Source organism: Crocuta crocuta, unplaced genomic scaffold (genome assembly GCF_008692635.1).
Source record: "Crocuta crocuta isolate KB4526 unplaced genomic scaffold, BGI_CrCroc_1.0 scaffold376, whole genome shotgun sequence".
NCBI lineage: Eukaryota > Metazoa > Chordata > Mammalia > Carnivora > Hyaenidae > Crocuta > Crocuta crocuta.
In genome coordinates, this window is record NW_027527388.1 from 2,278,331 (window position 1) to 2,292,051 (window position 13,721).

At 36.5% G+C, this 13,721-nt stretch overlaps 1 protein-coding gene across 1 annotated transcript in view; it reads left to right on the forward strand.

The window, feature by feature from the left end:
• The window catches only part of PCDH17 (protocadherin 17), a 93,384-nt gene extending 80,114 nt beyond the window's left edge, over positions 1-13,270 (forward strand). The window contains 1 exon segment of the mRNA XM_077752442.1: positions 12,307-13,270. Within this exon segment, the coding sequence (XP_077608568.1) occupies positions 12,307-12,989 (683 nt within the window). The 3' untranslated portion in view covers positions 12,990-13,270.
• Positions 13,271-13,721: the final 451 nt, after the last annotated feature.

Consider the following 13,721-nt stretch of genomic DNA (forward strand, 5'->3'; position numbering starts at 1 on the left):
CAAGGCCACATTGTTTAGGTTCAAATTATTGGGGTGTGTGTGTGTGTGTGTGTGTGTGTGTGTATAAAGTTTATATATATGTATATGTATATATATATATAAAGTTTATTTTTTAGAAAGAGAGTGTGATCAGGGAGGGGCAGAGAGAGAGAGAGAGAGAGAGAAAGAGAGAGAGAGAGAATCCCAAGCAGGCTCTGCACTGTCAGCAAGGAACTCCATGAGAGGCTTGAACTCACTAACCATGAGATCACGGCCTGAGCTGAAACCAAGAGTTGGGTGCTTATCCGACTGAGCCACCCAGGCACCCCTTGGTATATTTTCCTAAAGTTAACTTTGGGACACTTATTAATTTGAATAGTACTTTCAGACAATGCCTTCACAGAAGGCATTTTTGGTGAAAATACATATTTATTACCATTTATGTGTGTGTATGCATGCATATCAAGAACATTTAGCTTTGGTTCATTTTTAAGTTGTAATATAAGTAATATTTGTAGGAATCATTTATGGAGAAGTATAGTTTCATATATATTTCCCATTCATATAATATATGTCCATAAATATATTTTGTTTTGCATTTTTCTTTAAAAACATTACATTTTTAAAAGTACTTAATTCATCTGTGCTTCTGGAACCATGTCCATCTAATTTAAGGTAACTGAATCGAAACTTTGGATCTATCTCTAGAGTAGAACCTTACTAATTTTATAAGACTAGAATGAGACTCGAAAATATAAAAATAGAAAAATCTCTCTTAAAAAATCTATCTTTTGGGACTCCCAAATCCTATTGGCAGGTGTTGATCACTAAATAATAAGCTAGAGAGGATTAGTTGCATCTGAATTAACTCTATTTTCTGAGGATGTTAAAAATGACACCCAATTCTGTGTACCTGTCTCTAGCAATTGAAAACAATCAAGTGCTAGTAATAAGATGAACAACGGGATTTAAACTAGTAAACAGATATATATCCCAATAGAAATCAGATAGCAATCCTGAGAGAAAAACGCTAATAAGACTATCATGCTTGCTTCTTGAGAAGAGTTCAGCTTAATAGGCATGTTTTCATTGACCTTCCTCACAGGATTACCACTTTGCTGGGAGGACGCCTTGAATTTTAGATGTATTCATCCATGTCATCAAAAATGGTGTCATTATCTGAGATGGGGTTAGCTAACACAAGCAATAAAAGCATAGGAAAACATCCTCTTTAAAGATGAAGAATAGTAGCATATTTAAATAGTGTTGGGGCTGAAATTTGGAGTAGGTTTTAAGTTGCTGTAATCTTAAATTTGTCCTTGTAAACCAAACAGCTTTTACGAACTATTGCATGTCAGAGCTAGGTTTATCACTGCATATAAATCAAGTTCTTTTGGAAGCTGCGTCAACCCTTTCAAGACTCAAAATTACAAGGACTAATTAATTAATTCATATGTAATGATAGCTGTCAGATAAAGTATAAGATATAGAGGCAGCTAACATAAACTACAACAGAGAAACTGTCACATTTGACACAACAATGCAGAGGAATCTAAAAAAGACAAAAGGAGAACCCTGGGAGTGAAGCAAGAAACCTATAGATGCTGAGGTGTGGGTTTTTAGGATACTCACTACTTTCTATAATTTAAAAATATAAAGAGGTGATTATTTAAATCTAGACTTAATTTCAATAAAGGTGTCACTGATCTTGAAAAATCCATAAGGGGAAAATATTCTGACTTCTATGTTTCAGTATATATTCCAGGCAGATTTATTAACCTTATTTTAAGTTATAATAAATAAATAATAAATACAGAAATCTATAGTTTCTCAATAATAAATAGAGAACTTTAGATTTTTATATAAACATGGTATTTAACAGATAAGTCTGATGTTACTTCATTTTTTTTTTAAAGTAAGCTCTAGGCCCAACGTGGGGCTTGAAGTCACAATCATGAGATCAAGAGTCAGTCACATGCTCTACTGACTGGGCCAACCAGGTGTCCCAGATCTGATGTAACTCTAAATCCTGTATATCTCATAGTGAAAGACAGCCTTTTTGCATAGCTTTGTTTAGGTTCTGGGATCATTTTGAAAGTTAACCTCATAGCATCATAAATGAATGGGTTATTTTGTTTGTTTCAATTTTTAAATTAAATTCTAGTTTGAATGATTTTGAAATAAGTGTATTATAAAAAGTAGTCTCCCCTGTTGTAGATTACCAATAGTATTAGATATCTTTTAAATTTACTCTTTCTTTAAACCAGTGACAGCATTCACGTGTGAATATTGAGTGTGTTCTGTGTACTCAAGGAATAGAGCATGCAAGAATAAAAGAATGGAACATGTATTCCATATCTTGATCCTCAAGCAATATAAGGATCTCATTGAGGCAAATGGAGTAAAAAATAATAAGAGTTAGAGAACAATGCTAATATATGTAATTCAGTGGGAAAATGGTGGCATTATCTTTATCCTAAAAAGAAATGAGTATTTTGGAAATTTTCAGGAATTTCCTGTAGAAATTTATTCTTCATGGTATCCAGAACCAACTTTGGAAAGTGTCTGAGATTCCATATCTAAATTATTTGTGGCCATTCTCCTTGCCTTGTAAGAGTATTTATTACCTCTCTCCTAGACACCAAACAGATCTTCTTTCTTCCAAACCTTTCCTCTTCTGGCCTTCTCAAAGAATCCTTTAGTCTTTCAGATATGTGATCATATGCAATTCTATGACTGAGTAATAATAATGGGAAATTAGAGAAAGAGTGAAGAGAGATAAAGCAGAGGTAAGAAGAAGAGATATTTTGCTAATGCAGAATTATAAAGTTCAGGATTTATACTGTTAATATAAAATATCAGTTGAGTCAACATGCATTAAGACTCTCTAGTTTATAAGGAGTAGGATGAGATGTTAGCAGAATGGGGTCACAATGGGGTCTGAATGCCTATGCCAGTTAATCATGCCGTGCCCTATTGTGCTCTGCTGGAGATACCCTGGTTGGGGCCTAAAGTCTATATATCTGTTTTCAGAAATAATGCTGATTTGAATGCTGCATGCCCTGTGGCTCATCTCAGATTTGTATGTTAATAAATGCTAATAACTTTTTGATCAAGTGCCTAAATATTTTAAGAATCATTTGAAAATACTCAAATACCTATAATAGTGTTCCATTGTCTGCTTTTTAAATTTTGTGTGTTTTTTGTTTAAATTCAGAGCTTTTCCATTCTCCTTTAAGTCCTAGCCAATTTTCTATACATTAATAATTTATTTTTGGCATTGCAATATAAGTCCTGTGACCTATAAAATGGTCTTTTACTGTCTTGTGAAATGCACAATTCTGTGTGGTGACTCTTTCACTTTCTAGTCCTTTCTTCTGGATCATCCTCTTCCTGCTCTCCATTTTTTGTTGAAACTCTGATCATCCTTTGAATTTTAGATCAAGCCCTATTTCTTAAACAAAGCTTTTCACAATGTAATAGGACTTTCTCTGTATTTCTGTTGCTTGACACTCATATAACATAGTTCAAAATGTAATTGATTGTGAGTTATTTCCCCTAGCTGATGTTAAATCTAGTTTCTCGTTTCTAGTCAAAATGTTAAGTGCCTTAGGGGCACCTGGGTGGCTCAGTCAGTTAAGTGTCCAACTGCGGCTCTGGTCATGATCTCACAGTTTGTGGGTTCGAGCCCCACATTGGACTGTGTGCTGACAGCTCAGAGCCTGGAGCCTGCTTCAGATTCTGTGTTTCCTTCTCTCTCCGACCCTCCCCTGCTCATGCTGTCTTTCTCTCAGAAATAAATAGAAAACATTAAAAAAATTAAAAAACAAAAACAAAAACAAAATGTAAGTGCCTAGTGAAGAGATAAACTCTTACAGACTGGAGAATTTTAGAAATGAATAGACATAGGTTTATTTATGACAAATTTTTATTTGATACATTATTGTTCTACAGCATTCTATTCAAGATGACTTTACTTGGAAACCTCCAATGCCTAAGCACAAAGTTGGTGTTTTATTCATTCTTACTTAGTGAATTCTTGAGTATAGCTTCTTCAAACTAACCACCGAACTGTACACATCTAATGCTGTCACTGATTTTGAGCTGTCTTTACTTTGCTGGTGCATTTGGGCTGTATTTTTTTTTCTTTCAGAGTCTCTGTCAGAGTCCTTTACTAAAAAAAAATAAAAAAAAAAAAATGCAAACTTTGTATCATTAGTATAATATCAAGCTTCAGAGTCAGTTCTTAGCTTACCAGTTAAGAAAGAGATGGCCTGGGGTGCCTGAGTGGTTAAGTGCCCGAACTTTTGGCTTTTGGGACCTTGTCTCAGGTCATGACCTCAGGGTTCCTGAGTTCAAGCCCCACATTGGGCTCTCTGCTGTCAGCCTGCTTGGAATCCTATCTCCCTCTCTCTCTGCTCCTCCCTCACTTGTGTTCAAGCTCTCTCTCTCTCTCTCAAAAATAAATAAACATTAAAAAAAAGAAAGAAAGAAAAAAGAAAAAGAGAGGAAGGAAGGAAGGAAGGAAGGAAGGAAGGAAGGAAGGAAGGAAGGAAGGAAGGAGATGGCCCCATTTATCTGTGCCTTCACTTTAAAGCATCTGCTGCCCCAGGTGATGGCTGCCCCAGGTGATGGGGGTGGGCAGGGGGAGCTAAAATTTGAATGTTAATCTCAGAGCAGTGCACCGTGGGAGACACAATTATATATGTGCTATAGATTCCCAATGCATTCTCAATTAGATTCTCACTTATACAATACTTTTGATACTTCCATATCGAATTTCCTTAGTCCTTTTGCTTCCGTTCTTTAACTTAAGTTTCCATTTAATTTAAGTTTTCTTCATCTTTGTGAATTATCTATATGTGGACAATAGATATGCCAGAAAACTCACTCTGGTAGACATGTTATTATGTCCAAAGGGTCACAAACACTTAAACCCATCCGTGAAGGCATGCAGGTGTGCTGAATAATAAGTGCAAATGCTCCAAGTGCCCTGAATACCCAGCTGCAGTTGGATTCCATTGACTATGACATTGGCCATTGGTTTCCGGGCTGTGAATGCAACCATGCCCATACCTTCAGAAGCCTTGTGCAATGCAGGTGTGCACCAGAGGACCATGGCTTCAGAGCTGCCATGGTCTGACTCTTTGATAGTATTATAATAACTTCTACTTCGAAATGTGCTTCCCACCTATCCAAAGCAGATAGAGTGGTATTTCACAACTGGCGTGAAACCTGGAAGCCCTGTTGGATGAACCTAAAAATATATATGTTTCTCTCACAGGTTTTTTTATTATGTGAACTATGTTTCCTATCCTGCTTCCTGAGGGCCAGTTGTTAGGAAATAGTGCAAGTTTCTGGACTTGTAACCGCATTTGTGGTATCATTGCCAACATGTAAACATTCATCCTCATGAAATGAGCACATCAGCATATTGTAACAAGATTCACGGCCCCACTGTCATTATCAAAACAACAAAAGAAGCTGTCTCTCTCTTTCTCAAAATAATAAATAAACATTTTTTTAAAAAAAGAAGCAACAACACATCCCACAGGTGTGTTTGTGTGTTAGTTCCTTGATCAGTAAAACATCAGATCCCTGTGCACAAGAAACACGGGAAATACAATGCAATAGATGAAAGATTACTTAGCTAAGGAAAAGTGGTTGGTTTTCTGATCCCACATTTTCCCTAACCTCTTCCTTTTCTTTCCTGCACAAGGGATGCACCAACCTTATTAAAAATTGTGCTAAAATTAAGCCTGGCAGTCATGTGAACGCTGGCAGAATAAAAAAGCGTGTGATAAAATTGTAATATATTTTTTTCTTTCTTATTCTGACACAGAAAAAAAAAAGTTTTGAGACAAGTTTCCAACACTGTCTCTAGAAATAATATCGAGAGTGAAATTTTTACCCCTCTCATAGACTGAAATCAGAAGGTTTATTTTTAACTAATAGGCTAGTAAATGGGACATAGAAATCATAAATGGAAATAATTTGAATGAATATAGATTAAGGTGCCATTTACACAGGATGATTCACCCTATCATCATAACAAGTGTAAGGGGTTTATAGGATGGTAAAGGAAAGTAAGCGAATAATCATCAACCGCCAAAAAAAGAAAGAATTGTTTATGTTAGAAAAGTGTCAGTTCACAGGATCTTGTGAATTATGTCAACTCACTGAAAGGAAAATTTAATCACAGATTTGTTGGACTGTATTCTGATGAGATTTCTATTTTAGCATTGATCCTTTTTATCTGATATGTTAGAATATATTTGGATTAAATCATAATCTGTTGTGCATAAGGAAGTGTGTGTGCATGTGCAAAATTGAGTGTGTGTGCTGAAGAACAGAAAAAGACAGAGAAAACAAGCTGTTCTCATACCAGCAAAACCTTTCAGTAGGAAACGGATACACAGAAACTGCCAGTCGAAGGTCTTGGTTTGTCATTGCTTCCTGGTGAATAATCTGTGATGGGTACCTAGTTTAGATTCCGTAGAGTTATCCCAAACACGAGTGCCAGCCATAAATAGAGGTGGGTGCCTGCTTTCTGCTTTTTCCAGACAGCTAATTAGGTGTTATGAAAGCTTGCGTTGGTGAAAAGGTAAATTAGAAATAAAAAAGAAAAACGAGAATAAAAAATGGACTTCCATTTATAGAGTTGTCTACTTGGAAACAACTCTAATTTTAAGATGCTGTTAGAAACAGTATCAACCACCACTCTAAGAGAAGAAAACTATGCCTATTTAAAGCTGTTTACAAAGCAGAAATAAAGCCATTTTGTTGACAGTCAAAAAGCAGAGAAAACTCTCTCTCAAATGCCCTTCCCCCATGGCCACCGCATTTTAGAGCTTCCTCATTGATTTGGTTTTCGGATTTCTATGACACCTTTATTTCTTCATTATAAAAAAATTAAATCTGCTGCATATCTGAAATTCTTATGCTAGGAGCGATATGCATGTTTTTGTACAAGTATATGGGCTCTGGAGGACACAGTCACATGGAAAATAAGGGGAGGAAATCCTTGTATGTTTTCTAATAGTTTCCTAAGTAGTTATAAAAAAATTAGTTGCCAGTTGTGTGGTATAGTGCTTTGAAGACAGGGACGATAAGCTTAATTTCTGGTTTGTGAGAAAGTCCTGCCTGAGTGAGAGGGACTAGAATAAAGAGGTAGGCTAACTCAAAGTAAGAAATTTTATGGGGGCTGGCTCCTTGGCACGTTCCCTTCGCAATGAACACAACGGAGTCTTGATACATAAGGATCATTTCCCCAGACTCCTCCCAAAGTAATCAGATTTAGTGAAAACTCCCTTAATCTTTATTAGTCCTTACTGGTTTAAATAGTGCTTCGGCTTCAAATTATAATCTAATACATAGTAATCTTTGGCACCTTTTACATATCCTTGCAAAGGATCAGTATCCTTACTGATATAGTGATATTACAATGTTAAAGTCACATTGTAAACATGAAGTTATGGAAACCTTTGTGGAATATGGCTAAAACCCAATAATCTAAGGGCAGGTAGTTTGACATTTTACCTGAATTATTTTTTTCTCGCAGAGATGTAACTTCCACAATGACAGCTCCTAGGAAGGTATATTTTGGCACCAACGATTGCTTGCCTACTATCGCTAAGATTAAGTTATTAAACTACTTTGTCTAGGTTAAAAAGAGAGCTTTCAGATATGTCAGCCACTATGAATATGCAGATTTCAGACATCTTTATGTCTAAATCTATTTGAATTATATAAAATTCTAAAATCAGAGGTAGTGAAGTTGTTGATCCAATCACAGATTTCACACTGACGGTTGTAGGGCAAAGGGCAAAGGGAAAGATTGAATTGTTGTTGGAGATTGATTTCTACCTACAAATGTACATTGTGTATGTAGTGCTGTATATATGTAAATGTGTATATATATGTGATTTTATATGTATTTATGTTATCTCCTAAATTATGAATATAGAACATTCCTGTGCATTTCATTTTTTTCATCTGTATTTCTCTTGTGGCAATAACTGCTAGTAAATTTTCAGGAATACGTTGATTATACATTTCATTTTTAAAATTTTGTTTGTACTATATCCTGGAGAAAGGTCAAATTTTACACACACACACACACACACACGCAAAGATCTCCACGTGTATGTGTGCGTGTGTGGTTTATTGTACAGCTGAATTGCAAGTACTATAATCATTTGTGTGACTTTATATATTTTGCAAAAATACATAAATTAAGATGGAAAATTAAAATAATCAAGATGACTATGCTTAGATCCCTCTTTTTTTTTTTAATTTTTTTAATGTTTTTATTTCTAGGAGAGAGAGAGACAGCGTGAGTAGGGGAGGGTCAGAGAGAGAGGGAGTCACAGACTGAAACAGGCTCCAGGCTCTGAGCTGGCAGTCAGCACAGAGCCCGACGCGGGGCTCAAACCCACGAACCGCGAGATCATGACCTAAGCGAAAGTCGGACACTTAACCGACTAAGCCACCCAGGCGCCCCTTAGATCCCTCTTTTTGAGACCTTGTGTAATACTCAGATATGGCTATAGGAGTATAGAAAATAATTCTTAATACTAAACAAGCACTTAAATTTATCAGGTTGTCACATCGTCCTTCAAGGAATCATACATTTTAAAAATGTGACACTGTAAACTTTCCCTACTGGTAGAATTGCCCAGAGTTCCAGCTGTTGGACTTCAGAATACCTTTCTCTTTGTAATATAAGGATGCTTATCTGTCAGTTTCTCATCTACATGCCATTTGGATTATGACATCTTACTTGGCAAAGGGTGCGTTCTGTGAAAGGGTAATCATGTTATACTGAGGAAAGGGTGAAAATGAGGGTAAATAATTTCTTTGTAATATCACATTAGTCCAGAAGAAAAAAGTGGATCTTAGACTTGGATCAATTATTTTTACTTCTTTCCAGGGCCTCTGAGTTTGTTTTCTGAAACAAATATCAAATCCATGCAAATAGCGGCTGTCTATATAATTTGCTTCTTTTTCATTTCTGTTGTATATAATTGGACATATCTATTGTGGGATCCATTTTCCCTACGGGACAGGAAGAAGTTTCATTATTTACCTTTGTAGCTCTAGGTCTTGAGAAAATACTCCGCACTATTATTTTTATTATACATTCTTAGCTTATTGAGGGGATCTTAAAAATATATAGGAAAAGGTATACATGACAAATCTTCCCGCACAGCTCCCCTTCCTCTTTTCTCCCTCCTCCCGCTTAGCTTTCCTTCTGCTTTCTTTTTCTCTTCTATGCTTTGCATTTTGTCTACTTTTATGTCTAGGTGGTCATTTGATATAGACTACCTGTGTCTCTTTTTTGTACCTACCTATTCATCTATTTACTTATGTTCCTTCAGAAATAATTTCACTTTCTCATAAATTTTTATTTGACCCTTGGCAGTTATAGTCCACCTTTTGCTCATGGTTTCTGCTGCTTGTACAAAAGTGTCCATTAGATTTTCTTCACTGTCCAGGAACTGCTGCAGTCAAAATTACAGTCTAATCAGAAGGTGAACAGCTTATAATGTATCATAATCAATACTTAGAATTTGCTCCCTAGGTTGGGACCTAAAGGAGTGGAGTAAAAAGCTGCAGATTTTTCAGCTGTGAAGTGCAAACAATCATTTCATGTTGATGGTTTCAAATTCAAGGTCGATTTATACTCTCATACATCTGCATTATTCTGTCTCTTTTACTCTCTTCTTAAATTCATATTGAATTCATTCAGTGCTAGGCCATCCACATTGCTGAAATTGAAGGCTAGTCAATATTGGAATATAAAACTATGTTAGCATTTTCAAAGAGAGTGTATGGGTTGTAAATGAATTTTTTTAAAGTCATGGTAGGGCACCTGCGTGGCTCAGTTGGTTGGGCATCCCACTTCGGCTCAGGTCATGATCTCACGTTGGTATGTTCAAGCCCCGTGTTGGGCTCTGTGCTGACAGAGCCTGAAGCCTGCTTTGGATTCTGTGTCTCCCTCTCTCTCTGCCTCTCCCCAGCTCACACTCTGTCTCTCAAAAATTAATAAAAATACTAAAAAACAATAAAAATAAAAGTCATGGCTTTAAAAGCTACAAAAATATTATCCAATGAAATAGACAGTAAAGTCTACTGTATTTGTGGAGGATAAAATTGGTTGACTAAAACGATACACATTTTTTCCTAACACAAATGGACACAGATGTAGAGATAATTTTTATAATTCCCATGCAACACAGGTACCTGATATGAAAATTTTCTGATATCCATTTAAAATGTAAAATTTTAAAACATTTAAAACATTGTTCATTGTTTTTAAATTTCTATTCAACTTTATATCCATACAGGAAGGCTTTCTATAAAATTTATAATGTTAGATTTTTCTCCTGCTGTTTGTGTCCATCCAACCATCTTCCAAGACACAGATAGTATTTGAGCCTATAGGTATGAGTATTTGAGTTCACCATTTTCCCCTGCATTACATAATAAACTTAACATATTTCCTTTGTTCATATGAAAATATATTTTTGAAAACATGACAAAATTTAAATAGAGGCAAGCTACCTGAATACATTTTTAACATTTCACAAATGTGAATGACACATGCTATGAAATACCACAATGTTTTTATTCTGTCAGAAAACTATTCTAACTTCTTTGGAAAAAAAATAATCTCATAAGAAATCATTTTCTCTTAAAGCACTTTGAGATAAGTCAAGTTGTAGTTTATGTTTTCTTTTTTATTTTTTTATTTTATTTTTTTTAAAGGTAGCCCATACAGATACTGTTTGACTCTTTTTTTTTAATGTTTTTATTTATTTCTGAGAAAGAGACAGGCAGCATGAGCAGGGGAGGGTCAGAGAGAGAGAGAGAGACACAGAATCGGAAACAGGCTCCAGGCTCTGAGCTGGCAGTCAGCACAGAGCCTGACGCGGGGCTCGAACCCACGAACCATGAGATCATGACCTGAGCCGAAGTCGGAAACTTAACCGACTGAGCCACCCAGGCGCCCCTATGTTTTCTTTTTTAGATAAGGAATTATTTATATGCTTTAAATATGAACTCAGATTTCACATATGACTGAAAAGTGACGGTATAAATGTGTCAGTGCTTTCTATTTTAATAGAAATACGATGCTTTCTATTTTAAGTATCTTCCATGTGGCCTTTTTTCTCTTGCACAGGACACTGAATTTGTAGAGATCCTCTCACATCAATTAAATGGCTGTCCCAAGGGTTTCTAAGTGTGTAGGGAATTCTATTCCCATCACGCAGAGGTAAAGTGTAAATATCCTCTCCTGGAAAAAGAAAAAAAGAAGGCCTTTATTTAAAAGGAACCATTAAACATAATGGGAAACAATCATTTGTAGACGAAAGGGGCAGCTGGGAAGGTGTAGCTCAAAGTTATAGTTCAAAATAATGGGGGTGGTAGAATTATGCCGCTATTGTCATAATGAAGGAATTTTCTTTCATATTTTCTGTTCAGCATCTTTGAAATAGAGATCATTAAAGAATGCTTTATTTCGATTCTCTGTATGCCTGTTGGACAAGGAGAGAAGGAAACATTGTCACAGAAGACATTATCATTGAAAACAGGAAATCATGAGTTGTCATTCATCTGAACTCTGTTGACTAAATCCATTTTCACCTACTTATGACCAAAACTAAAAGCTGAAGTGAAGGAAACTGATTGCATGATCCATACCCAAATTTAATAAAACAGGAATGTGCACTTTTTAACAATTTTACTCATAACATATTCTGATAGAAAATTCCATTTGCTCCTCTCAGTAGGAAAGGTAGGCTTTTAAAGGAAACCTTTTATTTCATGACTGTCACCAAAATAACAATTACAAGCAAAATAAGGATAAAACATGGGGGAAAAAAGCAGCTTAGGACTTGTTATGGAAGTATGTGATCTAGTTTTTGCCCCGTTATTTGATTTGAAAAATTAATCCTGGTAATCCTTTTTGAAGTTCACTGTTTCCAGGATGGGTTATACGGAACAAAGACTAACTGAAAACTCCAGGAGGTTAGTTTACAGTGATGTTCTATTCTACTGAGAATGATTCTCCAATGGCCACTTTTTACTTCTTCCCAGGCTATGGGAATTCATTAATATCTAGAGGATAGACTTAAATAAAACCATTGTCTCAACCAGCAGGTTTATGCAACCATCCTGAAATGTTTTAATTATTGTTTTCTTTTCCTTTTTAATTAAGAGACCAGAGGTCAAACAAGCCCACTGAGAGCTGATCGCAGCCTCAGTAGAAATTTAAAAGCAACCCTAATGATTGGATTTGCTGTTTTCTCTTTTGTTTTGCAGAACCAGAAGAGTGCGTTAATTGCACAGATGAATGCCGAGTGCTTGGTCATTCTGACAGGTGTTGGATGCCACAGTTCCCTGCAGCCAATCAGGCTGAAAATGCAGATTACCGCACAAATCTCTTTGTACCCACAGTTGAAGCTAATGTTGAGACTGAGACTTACGAAACTGTGAATCCCACTGGGAAAAAGACTTTTTGTACATTTGGAAAAGACAAGCGAGAGCACACTATTCTCATTGCCAATGTTAAACCTTATTTAAAAGCCAAACGTGCCCTGAGCCCTCTCCTCCAAGAGGTCCCCTCAGCATCAAGCAGCCCAACCAAGGCATGCATTGAGCCTTGCACCTCAACGAAAGGCTCTCTGGATGGTTGTGAAGCAAAGCCAGGAGCCCTGGCCGAAGCAAGCAGCCAGTACTTGCCCACTGACAGTCAGTATCTGTCACCCAGTAAGCAACCGAGAGACCCTCCGTTCATGGCTCCCGATCAGATGGCGAGGGTCTTTGCAGATGTGCATTCTAGAGCCAGCCGGGATTCCAGCGAGATGGGTGCTGTTCTTGAGCAGCTTGACCACCCCAGCAGGGATCTGGGCAGAGAATCAGTGGATGCAGAGGAAGTCGTGAGAGAGATTGATAAGCTTTTGCAGGACTGCCGGGGAAATGACCCTGTGGCTGTGAGAAAGTGAGGGGAAAAAAAAAAAAAAAAAAAAAAAGCATTGGCATTTTCTTGTCTCTTCTGTTGATTTAAAAATGATCCCTCCTGGTGACAACCTTTTTCACAAGGATGAAGGGATGAAGAAAGACCAATGCTGCTTTAAGGCTTTTAGTGAACATCTGAAGTGCCCACAAGTATGTTCTTTTCACTGCTGTTTCTTTTTCAGAGATAACAATGGTTTTGTTTTGACCAAACTTATATTAGGACAAAGTTAATGATGCCGAAAGAGAAAAAGAAAAAGAGAGAAGAAAAAGGGAAGAAGACCAAGGAGGATGAGGAGACGCGTTACCTTTTGACAATCTGTTAGGAAGGTATGCAGCGTGAGAGTTGAAGTATTTCTGATCACTCTGAGACTGTCCTCCGTGATTTATGCTGACTTAACTGTTTACCTATAAACCCCATACAAAGCAGGGTCGTAATTTGTGATCTGTGGTGGATTTCTAGCCGTCATCACAGGCTTCTACTTAACGTCCCGGAAAGACCTTGCAGTAGTCCAAGCTACACCAAACATTAACACATATTTGTGGTAAACATTTCTGTATAAAGTTACCTGCCACACATATAAACACAAAGAACATTCCATATCATCAGTCAAAAAAAATAAAAAAAAAAAAAAACTTGGTCATTTGTAAGACACTTCATGTCGTATAAAAGTTAAATGTAAAAAGATAGAGTCCATTTTGTCCTGCACACACATAGACTA